We start from the raw sequence: 16,288 nt of genomic DNA, 5'->3' as shown, positions 1-16,288 counted from the left end.
CAAAGCCGTCCCCCCCCCCGTAAATAAATAAAAAAAAAACCCAGTTTGATATAGTTTGAATATTCCACACACTCCCAATTTTTCCGGGGAAAAAAGGCTTTGGGGAAAAAACGGGGGGGGGGAAACTTGTGTCCCCCCCCCCCCAATTTTTCCAGACCTTCCCATCTCTATTAGAAACAGTAAAAATATCCTCTGGAAGAATGGCAGACGAAGGTGACTGAATTTATGGGACTGGCAGAGATGACCGGCAGAATCCGTGATCAAAGGAGAGAGACGGTGGAAGAAGACTGGAAAAAATTTAAACTATATCTTAAGAACTGTTGCAAAATTTCGGACTGATAAAATGTTAAGGGTCAAGAAATAAAGAACTATAGCTGTAAATAGTTAAGTTAAGAAAATTTTGAGGGAAACGAAATATTGAAAAGGAATGAAGGATTGCTAAAAATTTCTGAAACAGGGGTGCAGTGAAGGGGAGGCGTGGGGAAGTCATGTGTTGTTTATTTGTGTGTTTTTTGGTTTTATGAAAATTAATAAAAATTATTTAAAAAAAAAATAGAAACAGTAAAAATATCATTCTGGAATGGGACGCCCTATTTGTTGGAGGGTATGCGGAACTCAAAACTCCCAACTTAGAACTCAGTCCCATTCAACCAAACGCCCAAGCAAACCGCCCCCCCCCCCCCCCGTAGAAAAGCCCCAACATCCGGGTCCCGAGGTTCCCACGCCGGAGAGGGGAAAGAAGTTCCTCTTTCCGCGCGTCCCATTTCCGCCTATGGTCACGTGTACGGAAGGAGGCGGGGAAAGAAGGAGAGTTCCGCTGGCTTTCCTTCCGCCGAGCCTCCTTCCGCCCGTAGTAATCACGTGGCCCGTTTCCCGGCGTCGTCGTCGCTTTCTTGGCTTCCTGCCCGGACCTCCGCGCTCTTTCCGCGCCCGCCTTCTTCTCCTCAGGCGCCCTGGCAGGATGGCGCTGGTGCTGCGGCTGGTGCTGCGCGGGCGCTGCCGGGCCGGCGGAGTCCCTGCGCCCGCCGCCTCGCTCTACCTGGCTCTGCGCCCGGCGGAGCCTCCTCCGTGGCCGGGGCTGAGGTGAGTCCTTGGCGGGGGGGGGGGCGGGAAGGGGGAGCGCAGAGCCCCCACTCAGGGGCGCCGAGGAGACCCCTCAGGGCGCCGCCCCCCCCGCCTGCAGCGGGGTCAGGGGGAGGCAGGGCAGGTTTGGGGGGGGGGGGAAGGTGTCCGCAGGTGAGCTGCTGTCATTTCCTTGTCCTTGTTTAGTTGTTTAGTCGTTTAGTCGTGTCCAACTCTTCATGACCCCATAGACCAGTGTTTCCCAACCTTGGGTTTCCAGCTGTTTTTGGACTACAACTCCCGTCATCCCTTGCTAGCAAGACCAATAGTCAGGGATGATGGGAATTGTAGTCCAACAGCAGCTGGAGACCCAAGGTTGGGAAACAGTGCCATAGACCAGAGCACGCCAGGCACTCCTGTCTTCCACTGCCTCCCGCAGTTTGATCAGACTCATGTTAGTAGCTTCGAGAACACTGTCCCACCATCTCGTCCTCTGCCGTCCCCTTCTCCTTGTGCCCTCCATCTTTCCCAACATCAGGGTCTTTTCCAGGGAGTCTTCTCTTCTCACGAGGTGGCCAAAGTCTTGGAGCCTCAGCTTCAGGACCTGTCCTTCCAGTGAGCACTCAGGGCTGATTTCCTTCAGAATGGATAGGTTTGATCTTCTTGCAGTCCATGGGACGCTCAAGAGTCTCCTCCAGCACCATAATTCAAAAGCATCAATTCTTCGGCGATCAGCCTACTTTATGGTCCAGCTCTCACTTCCAGGCTAAAGGCTCAGCTTCACACAGCGGCCAGCCAGACGCATGTGGGAACCCCAAAAGCAAGACTTTGAGTGCAACAGCACTCCCCTCCTGCGATTTACAACAACTGGTATCCAAAGCATAGCTGTCAACTTTCAGATTTGAAAATAAGGGATCAGCAGCCTCACCTGTCCCGGGGACAGTCTACGGGATATCTAACAATCCGGGATAGCAGCGGGAAATGGCGCTGGAATAAGGGAATTTCCTGCAATAAAAGGGAAGGTTGACAGCTATGATCCAAAGGCATACTGGTCTCAACAGTGGAGACAGAATACAGTATAACCATTGTAACCAGTAGCCACTGACAGCTTTACCCTAGATGAATTTGTCCTAATCCTCTTTTAAAGCCATCTGGGTTGGTGGCCATTGCAGACTCTTGTGCGAGTGAATTCCGTAGTTCCAGCTGTGTGAAGAAGTACCGTACTTTTTTTTTTTGCCTGTCTTGTATCTTCCAACATTCAGCTTCTTTGACTGAATGTTACAACGAGAGGAGGAAAACATCTTATCTACTTTCTTCATGCCATGTATAATTTTATGCTCACCTTTTGTCTTAACTTAAAAGCCCCAAATGTTGTAACATTTCCTCACCGGGGAGTTGCTCCATCCCTGTCACAATTCTGGTTGCTATGCATTTTGGAGAGCACACAGGCTCCTTGCATATAAAAAAAAAGCCCAATCATTTCAGTTCAAAGTAAAGGTAGCTCCATGCAACACGATTCTATTTACATAGATGCTTGGATTTATGTATTAACACTTTTAATGCAAGGGAACAATAATACCATTTCACTTACAGTGTCTGAACCTGAAAGAAATACAGTCTGCATGTGTAAAGCAGATACGTGGCTGGATTTAGTTGTGCAGCAAAATCTTGTAGAATGGTTGGTACTGTTGCATACAGCAGGAAGAAGGAATACCATTTTTTAAAATGCATCGTTCTTCTTCATCTTAATTCAGCAAGGAGGCTGTATGTGAACCTGCTTTCTCCCTACTGTGCCCTAGATTTAAAACTGTACTCCATGTGCGGTTTGAAGTAGTGCAGACCATCTCATTCTGAACCGTGCGTAAAACAGCTCAAAATGTTCCTGCAGATTGGCTTTGGGAAGACCACATTTGAACTGGGTGATATCTTCTTTTCCTTCCAAGATCGCTTAAAATGGAAACCTATTTCTTACAAGATGGTTAGTGAAAGATGGGTTGGTTAGGGCAGCCACTTTTTTGGGGTATGGCTCAGGGATGCCGAGTAAGATAAGTTCCTGTTGATTTTGTAGCAGTTAAAGACACAGGTAACACACACAAAATTGAAAACTAATAATTTATTATTGGGCTAACAGAGCCTGGTAGAAAACACTGTCTTTTCTTGCCTTGGATGGCATCCTTCACAACATTCAGAAGGGCATCTATGGTAACCTCCCTCGAGACCTCCCAGGCTGTTCTAATTCTGGAGATGATGTTGCTTTCACTTTATCTGAGATGTTTACTGGCCACTGTAACGTTGACTCAGGCAGGCAGCATAAAAATATTTCTACAGTATACCACTATTTCATATGAATTATCAAAGCAGTTTACAACAAAAATACATAAAACAATATATTATTCTTGTTGTTGTTGTTGTTGTTGTTGTTATTTCCCCAGCCACTCTGGGTGGTTTCCAGTACATGTAAAAACATAGTAAGACCTCCAACATTAAAAACCTCCTGATACAAGGCTGCCTTCTGATGTTTTCTAAAAGTCAGGTCCTTAACATCTGATGGGAGGACCACATAAAGAAAGATATCAAGTATGTATGGATTAGCATCAGGAGAGGGGCTATGAATTATGTTTAATTGATAGGTAGAATGGATAGGCTCCTGCCAACCTAGCAGTTCTAAAGCACGTCAAAGTGCAAGTAGATAAATAGGTACCGCTCCTGCGGGAAGGTAAACGGCGTTTCCGTGCGCTGCTCTGGTTCGCCAGAAGCGGCTTAGTCATGCTGGCCACATGACCCGGAAGCTGTACGCCGGCTCCCTCGGCCAATAAAGCGAGATGAGCGCCGCAACCCCAGAGTCGGTCACGACTGGATCTAATCGTCAGGGGTCCCTTTACCTTTACCTAGAATGGATAGGATTGTCTTCCTCTGAGACAAAGCCCCATTGATTTCCTTCCAAGTAGACGTGGTTAAGATTGTCCTGTAAAGCTTTAGCAGATCAACAAGGGTGGGCAACTTTTATTTGTAGGGTTCAGACTAAATGTCACACCTTTTATCTTTCAGTGCTGTTGTTTGGGTTCTGATTTTCTGCTGTAATAAAGAATGACAAAAATTTTAGGTTGCCTTGCCAATCAGCCGTAACCTCAGTTTGCAGAACTCTCTCACTAGGAGGAAAATACAGTGAAGCCCCTGGTTATGAAATTGATGGTGTCCTTCTGGCATTCTGATTTTGAACTATTCTGATATTTTGGAAAAATGTAGTTGATTAATAAGCTGTCTAAACTGATTAATCGGTTAATTAAAAGTTATTTAATCATTTGACAGCCCTGACTGATAAATTTTAATGAGCACCTGGAACTGCACTTCATGTATGCATTTTGTGAATGCAAGACATATTAATGTATAAAACAAAAGCAAATTCTTCCCTGCAATAATGTAATTCCAGGAATCAAGTCTATAAAAATATACTTGCCCTTTGCATTTGTGTGTCTTCCTACAGAAAACAAGTTTCATTTTTATTCTCCTGACAGCCGACTTTTAATATGATAGTCTCATGTTGTTAATCAAGAACAGCATCTGTTTAAGAAGGTATTTATTGCTATTCTTATTCATAGGTGTAAACCCAACAATACATGACCCCTAGGTTAATGTGTACTTTGGTAGCAATTAGACAAAATTAGCAAGTGGAAAAAATTATGCACATAACCTCATCTTCATTTATCCCTGAAATAGCCTATGGATTCCCCCCCCCCACTCCATCTTTTGCACTGTGGTCATAATAGGCTAGTTTATTGCTAAGCTCTTAGACTGTGCATCAGTCAGATGCAGCTGCTCAACACATACCCGTTTATTAGCTATTGTAGTTGTGACTTCCTTTTTGTATTCTAAAGGGCTTGAAATACGTGGCAATAGAACTCAAGACTTGCACGCACTTTCCTTCGTTTCAGACCTCCAGTGTGCCAATTTTCTGCAAACGCAAATTCCAAAAAACCACTCTCTGCTTTGGTTTCAAAAGTCAAATACCTGAATGAGAAGTATGAAAGGTTTTTGGAAAGAACATTCCCACGTTTCTACCAGCTATATTCAACCTTCTTGAAAGGTGGGTTTTTATTAAAAAAAACACCTTTGTGCACGTTTCATGATTCTGGGAGGAATGTGATACCTTAAGAACAAAACGCTTTTGCATCTGTCAGTGTAAAGTAGTTTCTTTACTTCTAACCCATCCCTAGGTGGGGACTCCTTATCTTCTGGGTGTCGTTTCTTGTGTTGCAATAGGGATGGCGGAGGTTCATGTTACAGTGAGAATGAAGAAACAAGTTCTTGTATCAATATGGATGACATTTGTAGCATCATGTTTGTGTGTTTGCACAGACCCATTTCAGGTATAATGGGGAACTGGTGTCCTGCTATGAGGACAAGCTGCCGGAAGCCTCAACCACGCATATGCTCACACACCCTCCTGTCTGGTTCTTTTTTGAGCCAATAAATAGGAGATTGAAAGCTTCCTTTTTTATTTTAAATAAATTGTGGTTTCCCGCGAGGTCCACTTTTGGAGAACTGTGCTTTTAAAACACCACCTCCTATGGTTTGTGATGCCAGGATTGCAAACCATGGCTTTATCCTACTTCTTCTCGTAAACCCTAGACTTATGAAGCATAATTCTTATGAGTTTGGAATTCAAAAGGAATTATGTTTGTTTAGAGTTTGGAACAAAAATTTCCATTTCAGCCTCAAGAGCTCAGAATGAGAAAGGAGAGCATGGAAACTTTCCATTGCTTGTTCCTGCTGGAAAAAAAAATCTGCAAAAAAAACCAAAACAGTCCATGGTGTGATTTTTGGGGTGGGGAATAACATGTTAAGATTCTGAGTGAAGGCAGTTCCGTGTACATCTAACAAAATTATAGCTGTAGTAAGGAAAGGCAGGAGCAAGAAGAATTTAAGACCCTCTGTAGAGGAAGGCAGTGGATTCTGCAGGATTAGAGAGAAGGAAGTAATTTGTTAGAAGCTCATGTGTAAGAGGCATAGCAAGAGAGAGAAGACAAAACCTGTTTTAGAGCTTAGGAAACATTATCCCATTATCTCCTGCTTCTGAGAAGCTCTGAATGGTGGGCAAGGAGCATGTCCTTTTACCCTCATGGCAACCTTAGACAGAGGTTAGGCTGTGAAAAACCCTTTGAAGTGCCAAGGCATTTGGGCTTTCCCCATGATGTCCTGACACTATTAAAGCAAAGAAAACAATTTAGCTGGCTGGAGTTTTACAAAGAGGATGGGATTAAGAGGGGTCAGAAGAATCATTCAAGGCAAGGGAGAGACAGAGACGTAATATTCATGTATGTGTTACTTTATGCCAGTTGTGGGAATCTTTGGTCCTCCAGATTTTGCTGAACTACAATGCCCATCTTCTGTGGCCACTTGCCATGCATGCTGGGAGCCGGGTTGTAGTTCAGCAGCATCTGGAGGGTCAGAGCTTCCCTAGCCCTGTTCTTTATGCAGTGATACTCTATTCTTAGGTAAAAGGCTTGGGAAGGACTTTGGCATGAGGTTGAACATTCAGGAAGAACAGTTCCAGATCTGAAAATATTTCTGTATTTTCCACAGGATTTTGGATATTCTTTACAGAAATGAAAGAAATAAGAAGAATAAAGGCAAACATGTCATATAGAAAGATCCAGTTCCATCAACTTCCATACAGGGAGATGGAGAGACTAAGACAGGTAGGCTTTTACTTTTGTCTGTAACAATGGTAGTCAACAATGGTAGTCAACAAGTCAAACTGATTTCAAGCGACACTTGGTAGTTTCCACTGTTGTGCAGCTGCCCTTCTTCCTACGTGAGGAGCCCACTTAAGATGCTCTAGCTGTCTAGCAACTTCCCATCTCGTACACCGAGGAGTTTCACAAGATAATCAAATAGGGTTGACAAGAAAAATGTTCAGTTTGGGGACATACCTGCATTGGAAGCATGTTTGCTTCTGTTCGATGCGATGTTGATTTTCTAAAATTGGTTTCATTCTGAAATGGCAAGAATGAGTGACTGCTCCCTTGTCTCAAATCTTGCAGTTTCCTCCTTATGAATTGTGAGTTAACACTGGGTTATTTTGCTGGCCTCTCTCCCCGTCTGCTAAAAACCAACCCATCCTCTGGTCAATATGTACAATTGCACATTCCATTTGCTTTCTGGATTTAATTCTTTCCTGCAGGAGGTTATTACTGTAAAATTTGTACAGATGAAAAATATAACTCCATAGATAGAATTGGTTTGGGTTTTTTTTAAAATGAAGGAACACAGAAATAAATCCACAGCAACAGAGTAACTAACTACTATCTGCCTTCTCCCCATCCCTCAATTGGGATTTATTTCTCCTACTGTACCTTATCCTGACTTTCCTTCAAGGAGCATAGGGCAATATGCATGGCCCCTCTCCCTTTCTATCACCACATCTTTCAATAAAAACAGGTTATGTGCTGTGTGGGTGTCATTGTAGAGGGACTCCCCAAGGTCAGCCAACCAACTTAAGAGCTGAACGGGAATTTGAAGCCAGGTCTCCCCTGTCCCACTACACTATGTAAACACATCGAGAGCATCTGAATCGATAAGCAAGAACCACGTGCAACTTTTGTGAGGATCCACTATACTAATACAAAGAGGTGGACTAATATTTACTGCGTCTAGGGTAGATTAATTAAGAGGTTTCTGTACTTCAGCAAAAGCAAATAAACAATGTCTGGCAACTCTGCTTGATTTCTGCCAACCTTCACCCGATGCGTTTATTTCCTCCTTGCCTGAACATTTATAATATTGTTGGGCTGAGTTAGAGTAAAAATGTTTCTGTGTAGAGAAGAAGGGCTGAAATTTGGGTTCTTATTCTTGAAAGATTCCATCTAAACACTTTTATTCAAACAAAGGAGGTAGGGAAGGTTTTCTCCTTTTTCAAACGCAATGTGTTGTGTTGCAACATGGAGCTAAGTGACATTTACATAAAGGCTGTCAGTCTAATATCATCGCCATGAACAGCTGTATAACAGATATAGACATAGCGGACTGGATGTAGGTCACAGGTCAATAAATTGTTGCTGATGTGTGTTTGGAGGTCCACATATGGAAAATAACCAACAGAAAAAACAGGTGTAAAGAAAAACACACTATTGCATGGCATTGTCCGTTGGCTGCAGCATAATTATTTCATCTAGAAGACCTATTTTTCTCCCATCCCAGTCAGGTGATGGGCAGTAAAATTGTAGCCTATTTTCCATTGCCAATGCACAATCTGGAGCGCACTTTAAGGTTCCTGGTTGTGCCTTCACAGCCGTGTCTCTAGCTTGCCTCATACCTGATACCACATATGAATAGTGTTTTCTCGCTGCAAAAAAAAAATGCTACCACTTTAATAAGGAGCTACCAAATGGCATCCATATAGCACAGGGGTCAGCAAACTTTTTCAGCAGGGGGCAGGTCCACTGCCCCTCAGACATTGGGGCGGGGGGGCGGACTATATTTTGAAAAACGACGACGAATTCCTGTGCCCCACAAATAACCCAGAGATGCATTTTAAATAAAAGCACACATTCTACTCATGTAAAAACGCGTTGATTCCCAGTCCGTTCGCGGGCCGGATTTAGAAGGTGATTGGGCCAGATCTGGCTCCTGGGCCTTAGTTTGCCTACCAATGATATAGCATCCATAGTTACTAAGTTTGCGAGAGACAAAAATAGGCACAGCTTTGAGGCATATAAAATGCCACAGTACGCAGCAGTGGTCCCTTGCATGCCACTGCTCCATCAGTCCCTTTAAATGTGCATTTTCCTCACCGTTGCAGTAGTTTTGGGTGTGTGCATGGCAGCTCTACTGACTAAGCATTTTTGAAGTTTCGCAGAGATCTGATCAAGGCCATTCCAGTTGGGATTCTTTCTCTTCCTCCCTTTGCCAACTACCTGGTTCTTTTGCTCATGTAAGTACAACTGTGCGCCTGTTCAGATGAAAGGTCCTTGCGCTTAACTGTGAGAGGGTGAATGCTTGGCTACAGTAGTGGGGGGTTCTCTCTGTCTCTCTGTCTCTCTCTCTTTTCCCCTCTCATCACTTACCTGCACTGCTCTTTGATGAAGAGCTTGTTAGAGTACAGCTTTGTGTTTTAGGTAAAGGTAAAGGGTAAAGGGACCCCTGACTATTAGGTCCAGTCGTGGCCGACTCTGGGGTTGCGGCGCTCATCTCTCTCTCTAGGCCGAAGGAGCTGGCGTACAGCTTCCGGGTCATGTGGCCAGCATGACTAAGCCGCTTCTGGCAAACCAGAGCAGCAGCACACGGAAACGCTGTTTACCTTACCGCAGGAGCGGTACCTATTTATCTACTTGCACTTTGATGTGCTTTCAAACTGCTAGGTTGGCAGGAGCAGGGACCGAGCAACAGGAGCTCACCCTGTCACAGGGATTCGAACCGCCGGCCTTCTGATCGGCAAGTCCTAGGCTCTGTGGTTTAACCCACAGCGCCGCCCGTGTCCCTTGCTTTGTGTTTTAGCAGGTACCAAAATAGACTGCAAAAGCATATTCATATCTTATTAATCACTGGGGGTGGGATCAAGCCCTGACTCTTCTGAGCCTCTGCTTCCCTAGTCACAACTCCACGTTGTATTCTCTCCCCATGCGTAGCCTCAGTCTAAAGGGATTATTTTTGGTGAATTTCTCTGGGTGGCAATTCATCGTGCAGCAACCATGCACCCTCCCACATTTTTTCTGAACATTTACCATCTCTGTTGTTTTCCCAACAGAACTCCCAAACTGCTTTAACCCCCCCCCCCGGAACTTTTTTTTAAGGGGGGGCGGGCCTCACCTTTAAGCAGCTCCCCCACCCCTTCCTTGGTCTGTTCCAAATAGGTGTTTTCAGCTTGGGAGTTAAAAACAGTTAAAGATAACATCATTTATGTTTGAGGCTTGCTCTTAACAGCCCCGGATCACAGCCTAGCATGCTGTATAGCAGGCATCTCCAAACTCGGCCCTCCAGATGTTTTGGGACTACAGTTCCCATCATCCCTGACCACCGGTCCTGTTAACTAGGGATGATGGGAGTTGTAGTCCCAAAACATTTGGAGGGCTGAGTTTGGGGATGCCTGCCGTATAGGCTTGATAATATCTTAATGTGAACTTTAACAAGAAACAGATTATATCACAACTGACAAAAGTAGTTCTAAAATCCTGCATTGCCTGGTTTTTTTGAAGGCAGAAGAATCTAGAGAAAGGCATCAGGAGATTATTTCAAGTTGCCAGGTAGATTTCATGAGGGAGAAAATGGTCTACTAGGCATTCTGAAAACATTGGGTTTTTTTAAATTAAAATATTTCATTTTAAAATAAATGAAGGTAACTTGAAAGTCTGTGGACAAGGTCTAGTTAAGCTTGCAGAAGCAAAGTTCAGTAGGGCTTCTGCTTGTCAGGGGCTGATGTTTCAGCCATCACATAACTGGTTGCTCCTTCTCTTGGCTGGAAGAAGCAGTCAAATTTGTATAAAATAGGCAAACCCCACAAAATCAACAGAAGCTGCAAAATGCAGAATTTGGGTTCCTGGGGCCCAGATTTGAATGTTCTTTGATACACAGCTGTGTCTTGGTTTTGAAATGTGTATCTTCTTGACAATCTTTCCTTCCCAAGGTATCTGTTCCCAAGACAACTCTTGATACGCCACTTCTGGACTTCCAAACAAGAAGCTGAATTTCTGGACACCTACCACAATATGAGAAAGGAGGCATACCCAGAAGCGGTTGATGGTCTAATGAACCTCTCTCGCTCCCTAGCTGATTCCCAGCTTCGGAAACAGATGCTAGATCTCTGCAAAAAGGTATCTAATTACCACCCAACCCCAGCTGATAGAGAGGCAGTCTTTGGACATGTCTTGCTTTGCAGAAATAAGGCTTTTGTATATTGAGAGTTAAGGGATGTGGGTGGTGCTGTGGGTTAAATACAGAGCCTAGGACTTGCTGATCAGAAGGTCAGCGGTTCAAATCCCCGCGACGGGGTGAGCTCCCGTTGCTCGGTCCCTGCTCCTGCCAACCTAGCAGTTCGAAAGCACGTCAAAGTGCAAGTAAATAAATAGGTACCACTCCAGCGGGAAGGTAAACATGCGCTGCTCTGGTTCGCCAGAAGCAGCTTAGTCATGCTGGCCACATGACCCAGAAGCTGTACGCCGGCTCCCTCGTCCAATAAATCGAGATGAGCACCGCAACCCCAGAGTCGGTCACGACTGGACCTAATGGTCAGGGGTCCTTTATGCTTTTTATATTGAAAGTTGGCCCATCACTACCAACTTCATGATGTCTAGATTCTACTTTCCTGTTGTCATGTGAGCAACATACTGCAAACTTCTGAAACCTTAATTATACGGTTTTAAAGTCATTCCAGAGAGTTATTTTTTTTAAATAAAAAAACAACAAACTTAACCTGAATACGAACATGTATAGAAAAGTCATTCAGGAAAGACACCAGACTGTATAGTTGGCTTAGCAAATGCTGGCAAGGAAAAGGATGTTCTGATACTTGTGTCTACTGATTTGTCACTTATGCAGAGGCTTTCTGGCAATGCACTCTTGAGTACTTGTCAGTTTATAATAATGGCTTGCAATTTTAGTAGATGACAACGAGAAAAAGAAGTAAATCCAGGCCTTTATTATTCTTTATGGGACAATTTTTGGAAGGAACTAAATAACAGTGGGTATTAGCTACACTGGTGGAGGGTCCCCCCCCCCGTCAGATTTTATTGTTTGTAACAAATGACCACTATAATGCGGCTCAAAAAGGATAATCCAAGAATAAGTTAATCATGCATTTCTCCCAAAATAACCAAAAAAACCCCAAACAAAACCCAAATAGCCCTTGGGCAGTCAGCACTGTTTTAGGTCAAAAAAGTAGCCTACAACTGCCAGCTGTTGTGTATAGACCCTAAAGGCAACAAAACAAATTCCACATCAGCCAGCAGCCGTCTAGTTTTGAAACCACCTGATTGAACTTCTAGAAAATCTATTGCAAAGTGAGTTGTATAAAGGATAAGAGGATATAATTCAATTTGGCCTGATCTGCATGCATACAGTCAGTCAGTCAGTCAGTCAGTCAGTCAATTTGTTGGCCTAATAAAGTATTTACTGGTCAGATACTCTGTGTGCAGTTTTCCATCTAAGCTGAAGAAATGCCCATCTAACAAGAAAAAAGGTTAATTCTGTTGCACCTATCCCATTAATGCAACTAGGTAGTATGGCATAGCAACTTTCCTCATGGAAATGGTGAAGCAGAGCATTGTTAAGGGTTAGTGCTGACCTTTGAAGCCCTAAACAGCCTTGGCTCTGTATACCTGAAGGAGCGTCTCCACCCCCATCATTCAGCCCAGTTACTTGAGGTCCACCTCTCAGGGCCCATCTGGTGGTTCCCTCACTGCAAGAAGTGAAGCTACAGGGAACCAGGCAGAGGGCCTTCTCGACAGTGGAGTGGAATGCCCTCCCCAAACCAGATGCCAAGGAGATAAATAACTATACAACTTTTAGAACACACCTGAAGGCAGCCCTGTATCAGGAAGTTTTAAATATTTGATGTTTTATTATGTTTTTATGTGTGTTGGAAGCCACCCAGGGTGGCTGGGGCAACCCGCCAGATGGATGGGTGGGTTATTATTATTAACAACAACAACAACAACAACTTATTTGGGAAGGGTGTAATGACTACAGCAAACAGGAACTTCTCATTTGTTCCAGGAATGAAAATGTGCTCAGCTGCTATATGTTATAGCAGGATTGGTTTTCAGGTTTTTACAAGATTCCCATCCTCTTTTATTCTTGGAAAGCAGTATGGTGCTTTTCTTTTCTTTCTTTTCTTTCTTTTTTCCTTTCTTTCTTTCTTTCTTTCTTTCTTTCTTTGTTTCTACCAATGATATATCTTAATCTTCAAGGTGCAGGAAGGATGCCACCCAGATGTAAGAGAACTTACAGCTGTGAGGACCTTATTTGTGGGACATCCCTTTGGCATCCAGCAACTCAGGGTTCAGCAGCTGGTGAGTGCCTTTCCAGAAATTAAATGGGATTATACTGACGACCCAGCTAAATCTATTGCCACCAACTGCAGCCCCCCTAGGTTTTGACTGAGTTTTTAAAATAAGACAATAAATCTTTCCAGCTATAAATCCTTAAGGTGCAACAGACAGTTGCTTCTCCTTAAATTGAAACCTACTACTGATCTATGCTGCCTTATGTGCTGCCTTTTTGGAGGGGAATGATCATAACCTCCTGTTAGCCATATTTTGAACTGGGGAAGCAGGGCAGCTGTGAAAAGCTTTGCTGACTACCATCGTGCAGTTTAATCCCACCGTCTTCTCTTCTCCCCCCAGAAAGTCCTAAGCCGTGTTTTGTTCCTAACTCCTCGCTTGCCGTCTCTCTTCCTGAGATACCGCTTGCAGAGCCACATAAAAGAGCTGCACCATCTGGACCAAGCGATGCTGAAACTGGGTGTGGGGCAGCTAACCGATGAGGAAGTGCAAGCGGTGAGATGAAGTTTTGTATACTGCAGCAAACTGAGGTGCAGCGTTGCTGGCTAGGAACTGACTGTGGCTGTGCCAGTTCTCGCATGCTAGGGTTAGAATCATAGCTGGGACCACGAGAGCTATCTAGTCCAACCTGCTGCAATGCAGGAACCTTTTTGCCCGGTGTGGGGCTCAAACCCATGACCCTGAGATCAGGAGTCTTGTGCTCTACTGACTGAGCTGTGTCGTACCTTTAAAGGTAAAGGGACCCCTGACCATTAGGTCCAGTCGTGACCGACTCTGGGGTTGCGGTGCTCATCTCGCTTTACTGGCTGAGGGAGCTGGTGTACAGCTTCCGGGTCATGTGGCCAGCATGACTAAGCCGCTTCTGGCGAACCAGAGCAACGCACGGAAACGCCGTTTACCTTCCCGCCGGAGTGGTACCTTTTTATCTACTTGCACTTTGACGTGCTTTTGAACTGCTAGGTTGGCAGGAGCAGGGACCGAGCAACGGGAGCTCACCCCGTCACGGGGATTCAAACCGCCAACCTTCTGATCGGCAAGTCCTAGGCTCTGTGGTTTAACCCACAGCGCCACCTGCCTCGTACCTTTAGGGTAACCTTAAAAGACTATTTATTGTGCCTTAAAAGCTGCCGTGGACCACATTCCACAAGCTGTGCTATACTGCACAGTAACACTGTCACCCTTTTCAGAAATAGTAATGTCAGTCTTATGTCAAATGAGGACAGCTTGAATGGCTTAAAAAACACATACACACACACCAGCCCAGCTTTTAATGTCAGAATTTAGCAGTGAATGTCCTTGCATTTAGCCGTTGCTTTTCAAATGAAAGTCTCTCTGATCCAACAGAATGCCTCTCTTCTCTGCAGGCTTGTTATACCCGTGGCTTGAATTCTGTTCACCTCAGCCCACTGGCATGCAGGCTGTGGCTGGCTCACTGGCTCACACTCTCCTGTTCGCTGAAAGGTAAGCCTGCCTGAATTTGGCCACGTGAGGCTTCCCTTAGAGCCCTTACTGAATCTCTCTCACACAACTAGAAGCAGCTGCTCTTCTGACCCATCCTTATTGTTGCAGTGTTTACCTGAAGAGGTACCTGTTGCCCTGTACTGTCCTGGCTGCAAAAGAGATGGCCTAGCAAAGTTTGGAAGGCAAATAATTCAGAATAGGGCTTTCTTAGTGGCAGCACCATAGCATTAGAGAGTTGGAAGGGACCCTGAGGATCATCTAGTCCAACTCCCTGCAACGGAGGAATATGCCCTCCCAGCTATGGACCAGTCAAAACACAAACACCAAGATTAGGCTGGTGCAGACACTGATTAGCTCCCGATACCAGGCAAAAACAACTTTTCTTTAAAAAACTTCCCTGTGACAGATTGTGGGAGGGGAAGCCCCTTTTTACTTTTAGCTATGATTTGGTTCTATTTAGAAGCACTGGATCGTTTTATGAATTGTTTGTTGTGGCCAGCCCTGTGAGAGTTTACAGTGAAGGGTCGGCACATATCGCAAATAGACACAAAGGCAATGCACACTTTTCTCTTTCCAGATGCTGAGACTTCACTCTTGGCACATGGCATGGTCTTGCTTTCTATCAACTTCCCTTCTTCCAAGGGCTGACTAAGGGCACCCCTCACTGGTGGACCACTTCTGAAGAGATGCTGCGACAGTGACTCTTGGCTGAAGCAGAGGGAGATAAGGATTTTTGCTTATACTGAAATACAATGAGCAGGAGCCCTGCAGAAGCATCTCCCACTGAATTATTAGCCTTGAGAGGAAGGTAGAGGAAACACTGCATTATGCTGAATATTCCTCCTCCTGCCGTAGAGGGATACAAGAGAATTGCCAGTATGGCCCTGGACAAAATGCCTGTACTGTAGAAGACCACAATATTTCTGTTTAGATCTGGCTCCAGAATGTCCTCGTGGGCACAGCATGATTCCGTACTTCTTTTCACCGCTTAAGTCTCTTGTAAAAACATCTGCTGAAGAAGGTATTGGCGTTAGCCTGTATTGACTTCCTTGTAACTTTGAAGGGTAACAAAGCTGTCAGGAACTTTCCCAGGCTGTTTCCCTCCCCCTTTTAAACTTCACTTTTATAATCAACAAGGCTGCATGGAGCTCAGTGCCTTTTGCTGGGCATTTGCAGTGTGCTGCAAGACTTTGAATATAGGACCCCGTTTTTCAGAGCTGCAACTTTTGTTTGAAATCCTGTTAGTGGCATGCTCTTCTGCAGGAAAGATACAGCTGTGCTCTCACATGGGCATTATGGAAGGTGCATTTCATGTTGGCAGATGTGGTAAGAGCCTAAAGAATTCAACAGGGTAATTCCACAAGTTAATTGGAGTATCCCTACCCAAAGCACTTAATATCCATTTCTGTGCCTCCAAGTCTTAAATACTACTGCCACGATACTTAAAAGCCAAGTGGGGGAAAAAGAAAAAAAGCCAAGTCTTGCACTCCAGAAGCTGGAATTCTGGCCAGATAGTATATAAATTGTGTGTGGTAGACTAGTGATTGAGTCAGTCATTATAAAATGCATGAGAAGTGTGTAAAAGTAAAAGAACGTCCAGCTATACCTGATGTGAATGTTTTGTTAAAGATAGCTAATAAAGGACAATCTCACATTTTACCTGGATTGTTTAGAACACTGCTTGTTTTCTATCTTACAGCTTGGTAATAGCTTAGACAGGCACAGTGCTGGGATGATAAAGCCAGGGGTCTCCAAGCTTTCCTTGCCTC

The 16,288-nt window shown here is 44.5% G+C and overlaps 1 protein-coding gene and 1 long non-coding RNA gene across 3 annotated transcripts in view; both read left to right on the top strand.

Moving 5' to 3' along the window:
• The window catches only part of LOC309332473, a 192,459-nt gene that overhangs the window by 8,422 nt on the left and 167,749 nt on the right, over positions 1 to 16,288 (top strand). The gene's annotated exons all lie outside the window — the stretch shown is intronic.
• On the top strand, positions 857 to 16,178 carry LETMD1 (LETM1 domain containing 1). Of its 2 annotated transcripts, none has more exons than XM_081844849.1 (9): positions 857 to 1,083; positions 4,995 to 5,146; positions 6,646 to 6,761; positions 8,913 to 8,995; positions 10,685 to 10,871; positions 12,966 to 13,067; positions 13,401 to 13,553; positions 14,423 to 14,519; positions 15,097 to 16,178. In XM_081844849.1, exons 1-9 carry the CDS (start codon positions 962 to 964, stop codon positions 15,165 to 15,167), a joined length of 1,083 nt encoding a protein of 360 aa, XP_081700975.1. In that variant the 5' UTR covers positions 857 to 961; the 3' UTR covers positions 15,168 to 16,178. The 2 variants fall into 2 exon arrangements, with proteins under 2 accessions (XP_081700975.1, XP_081700976.1); XM_081844850.1 differs by lacking the exon at positions 857 to 1,083 and adding an exon at positions 4,542 to 4,635.

This window comes from Podarcis erhardii, assembly GCF_964252035.2.
Source record: "Podarcis erhardii genome assembly, chromosome: 2".
NCBI lineage: Eukaryota > Metazoa > Chordata > Lepidosauria > Squamata > Lacertidae > Podarcis > Podarcis erhardii.
Note: the sequence above shows the minus strand (reverse complement) of the source record. Positions and strands in the feature narration are given on the sequence as shown.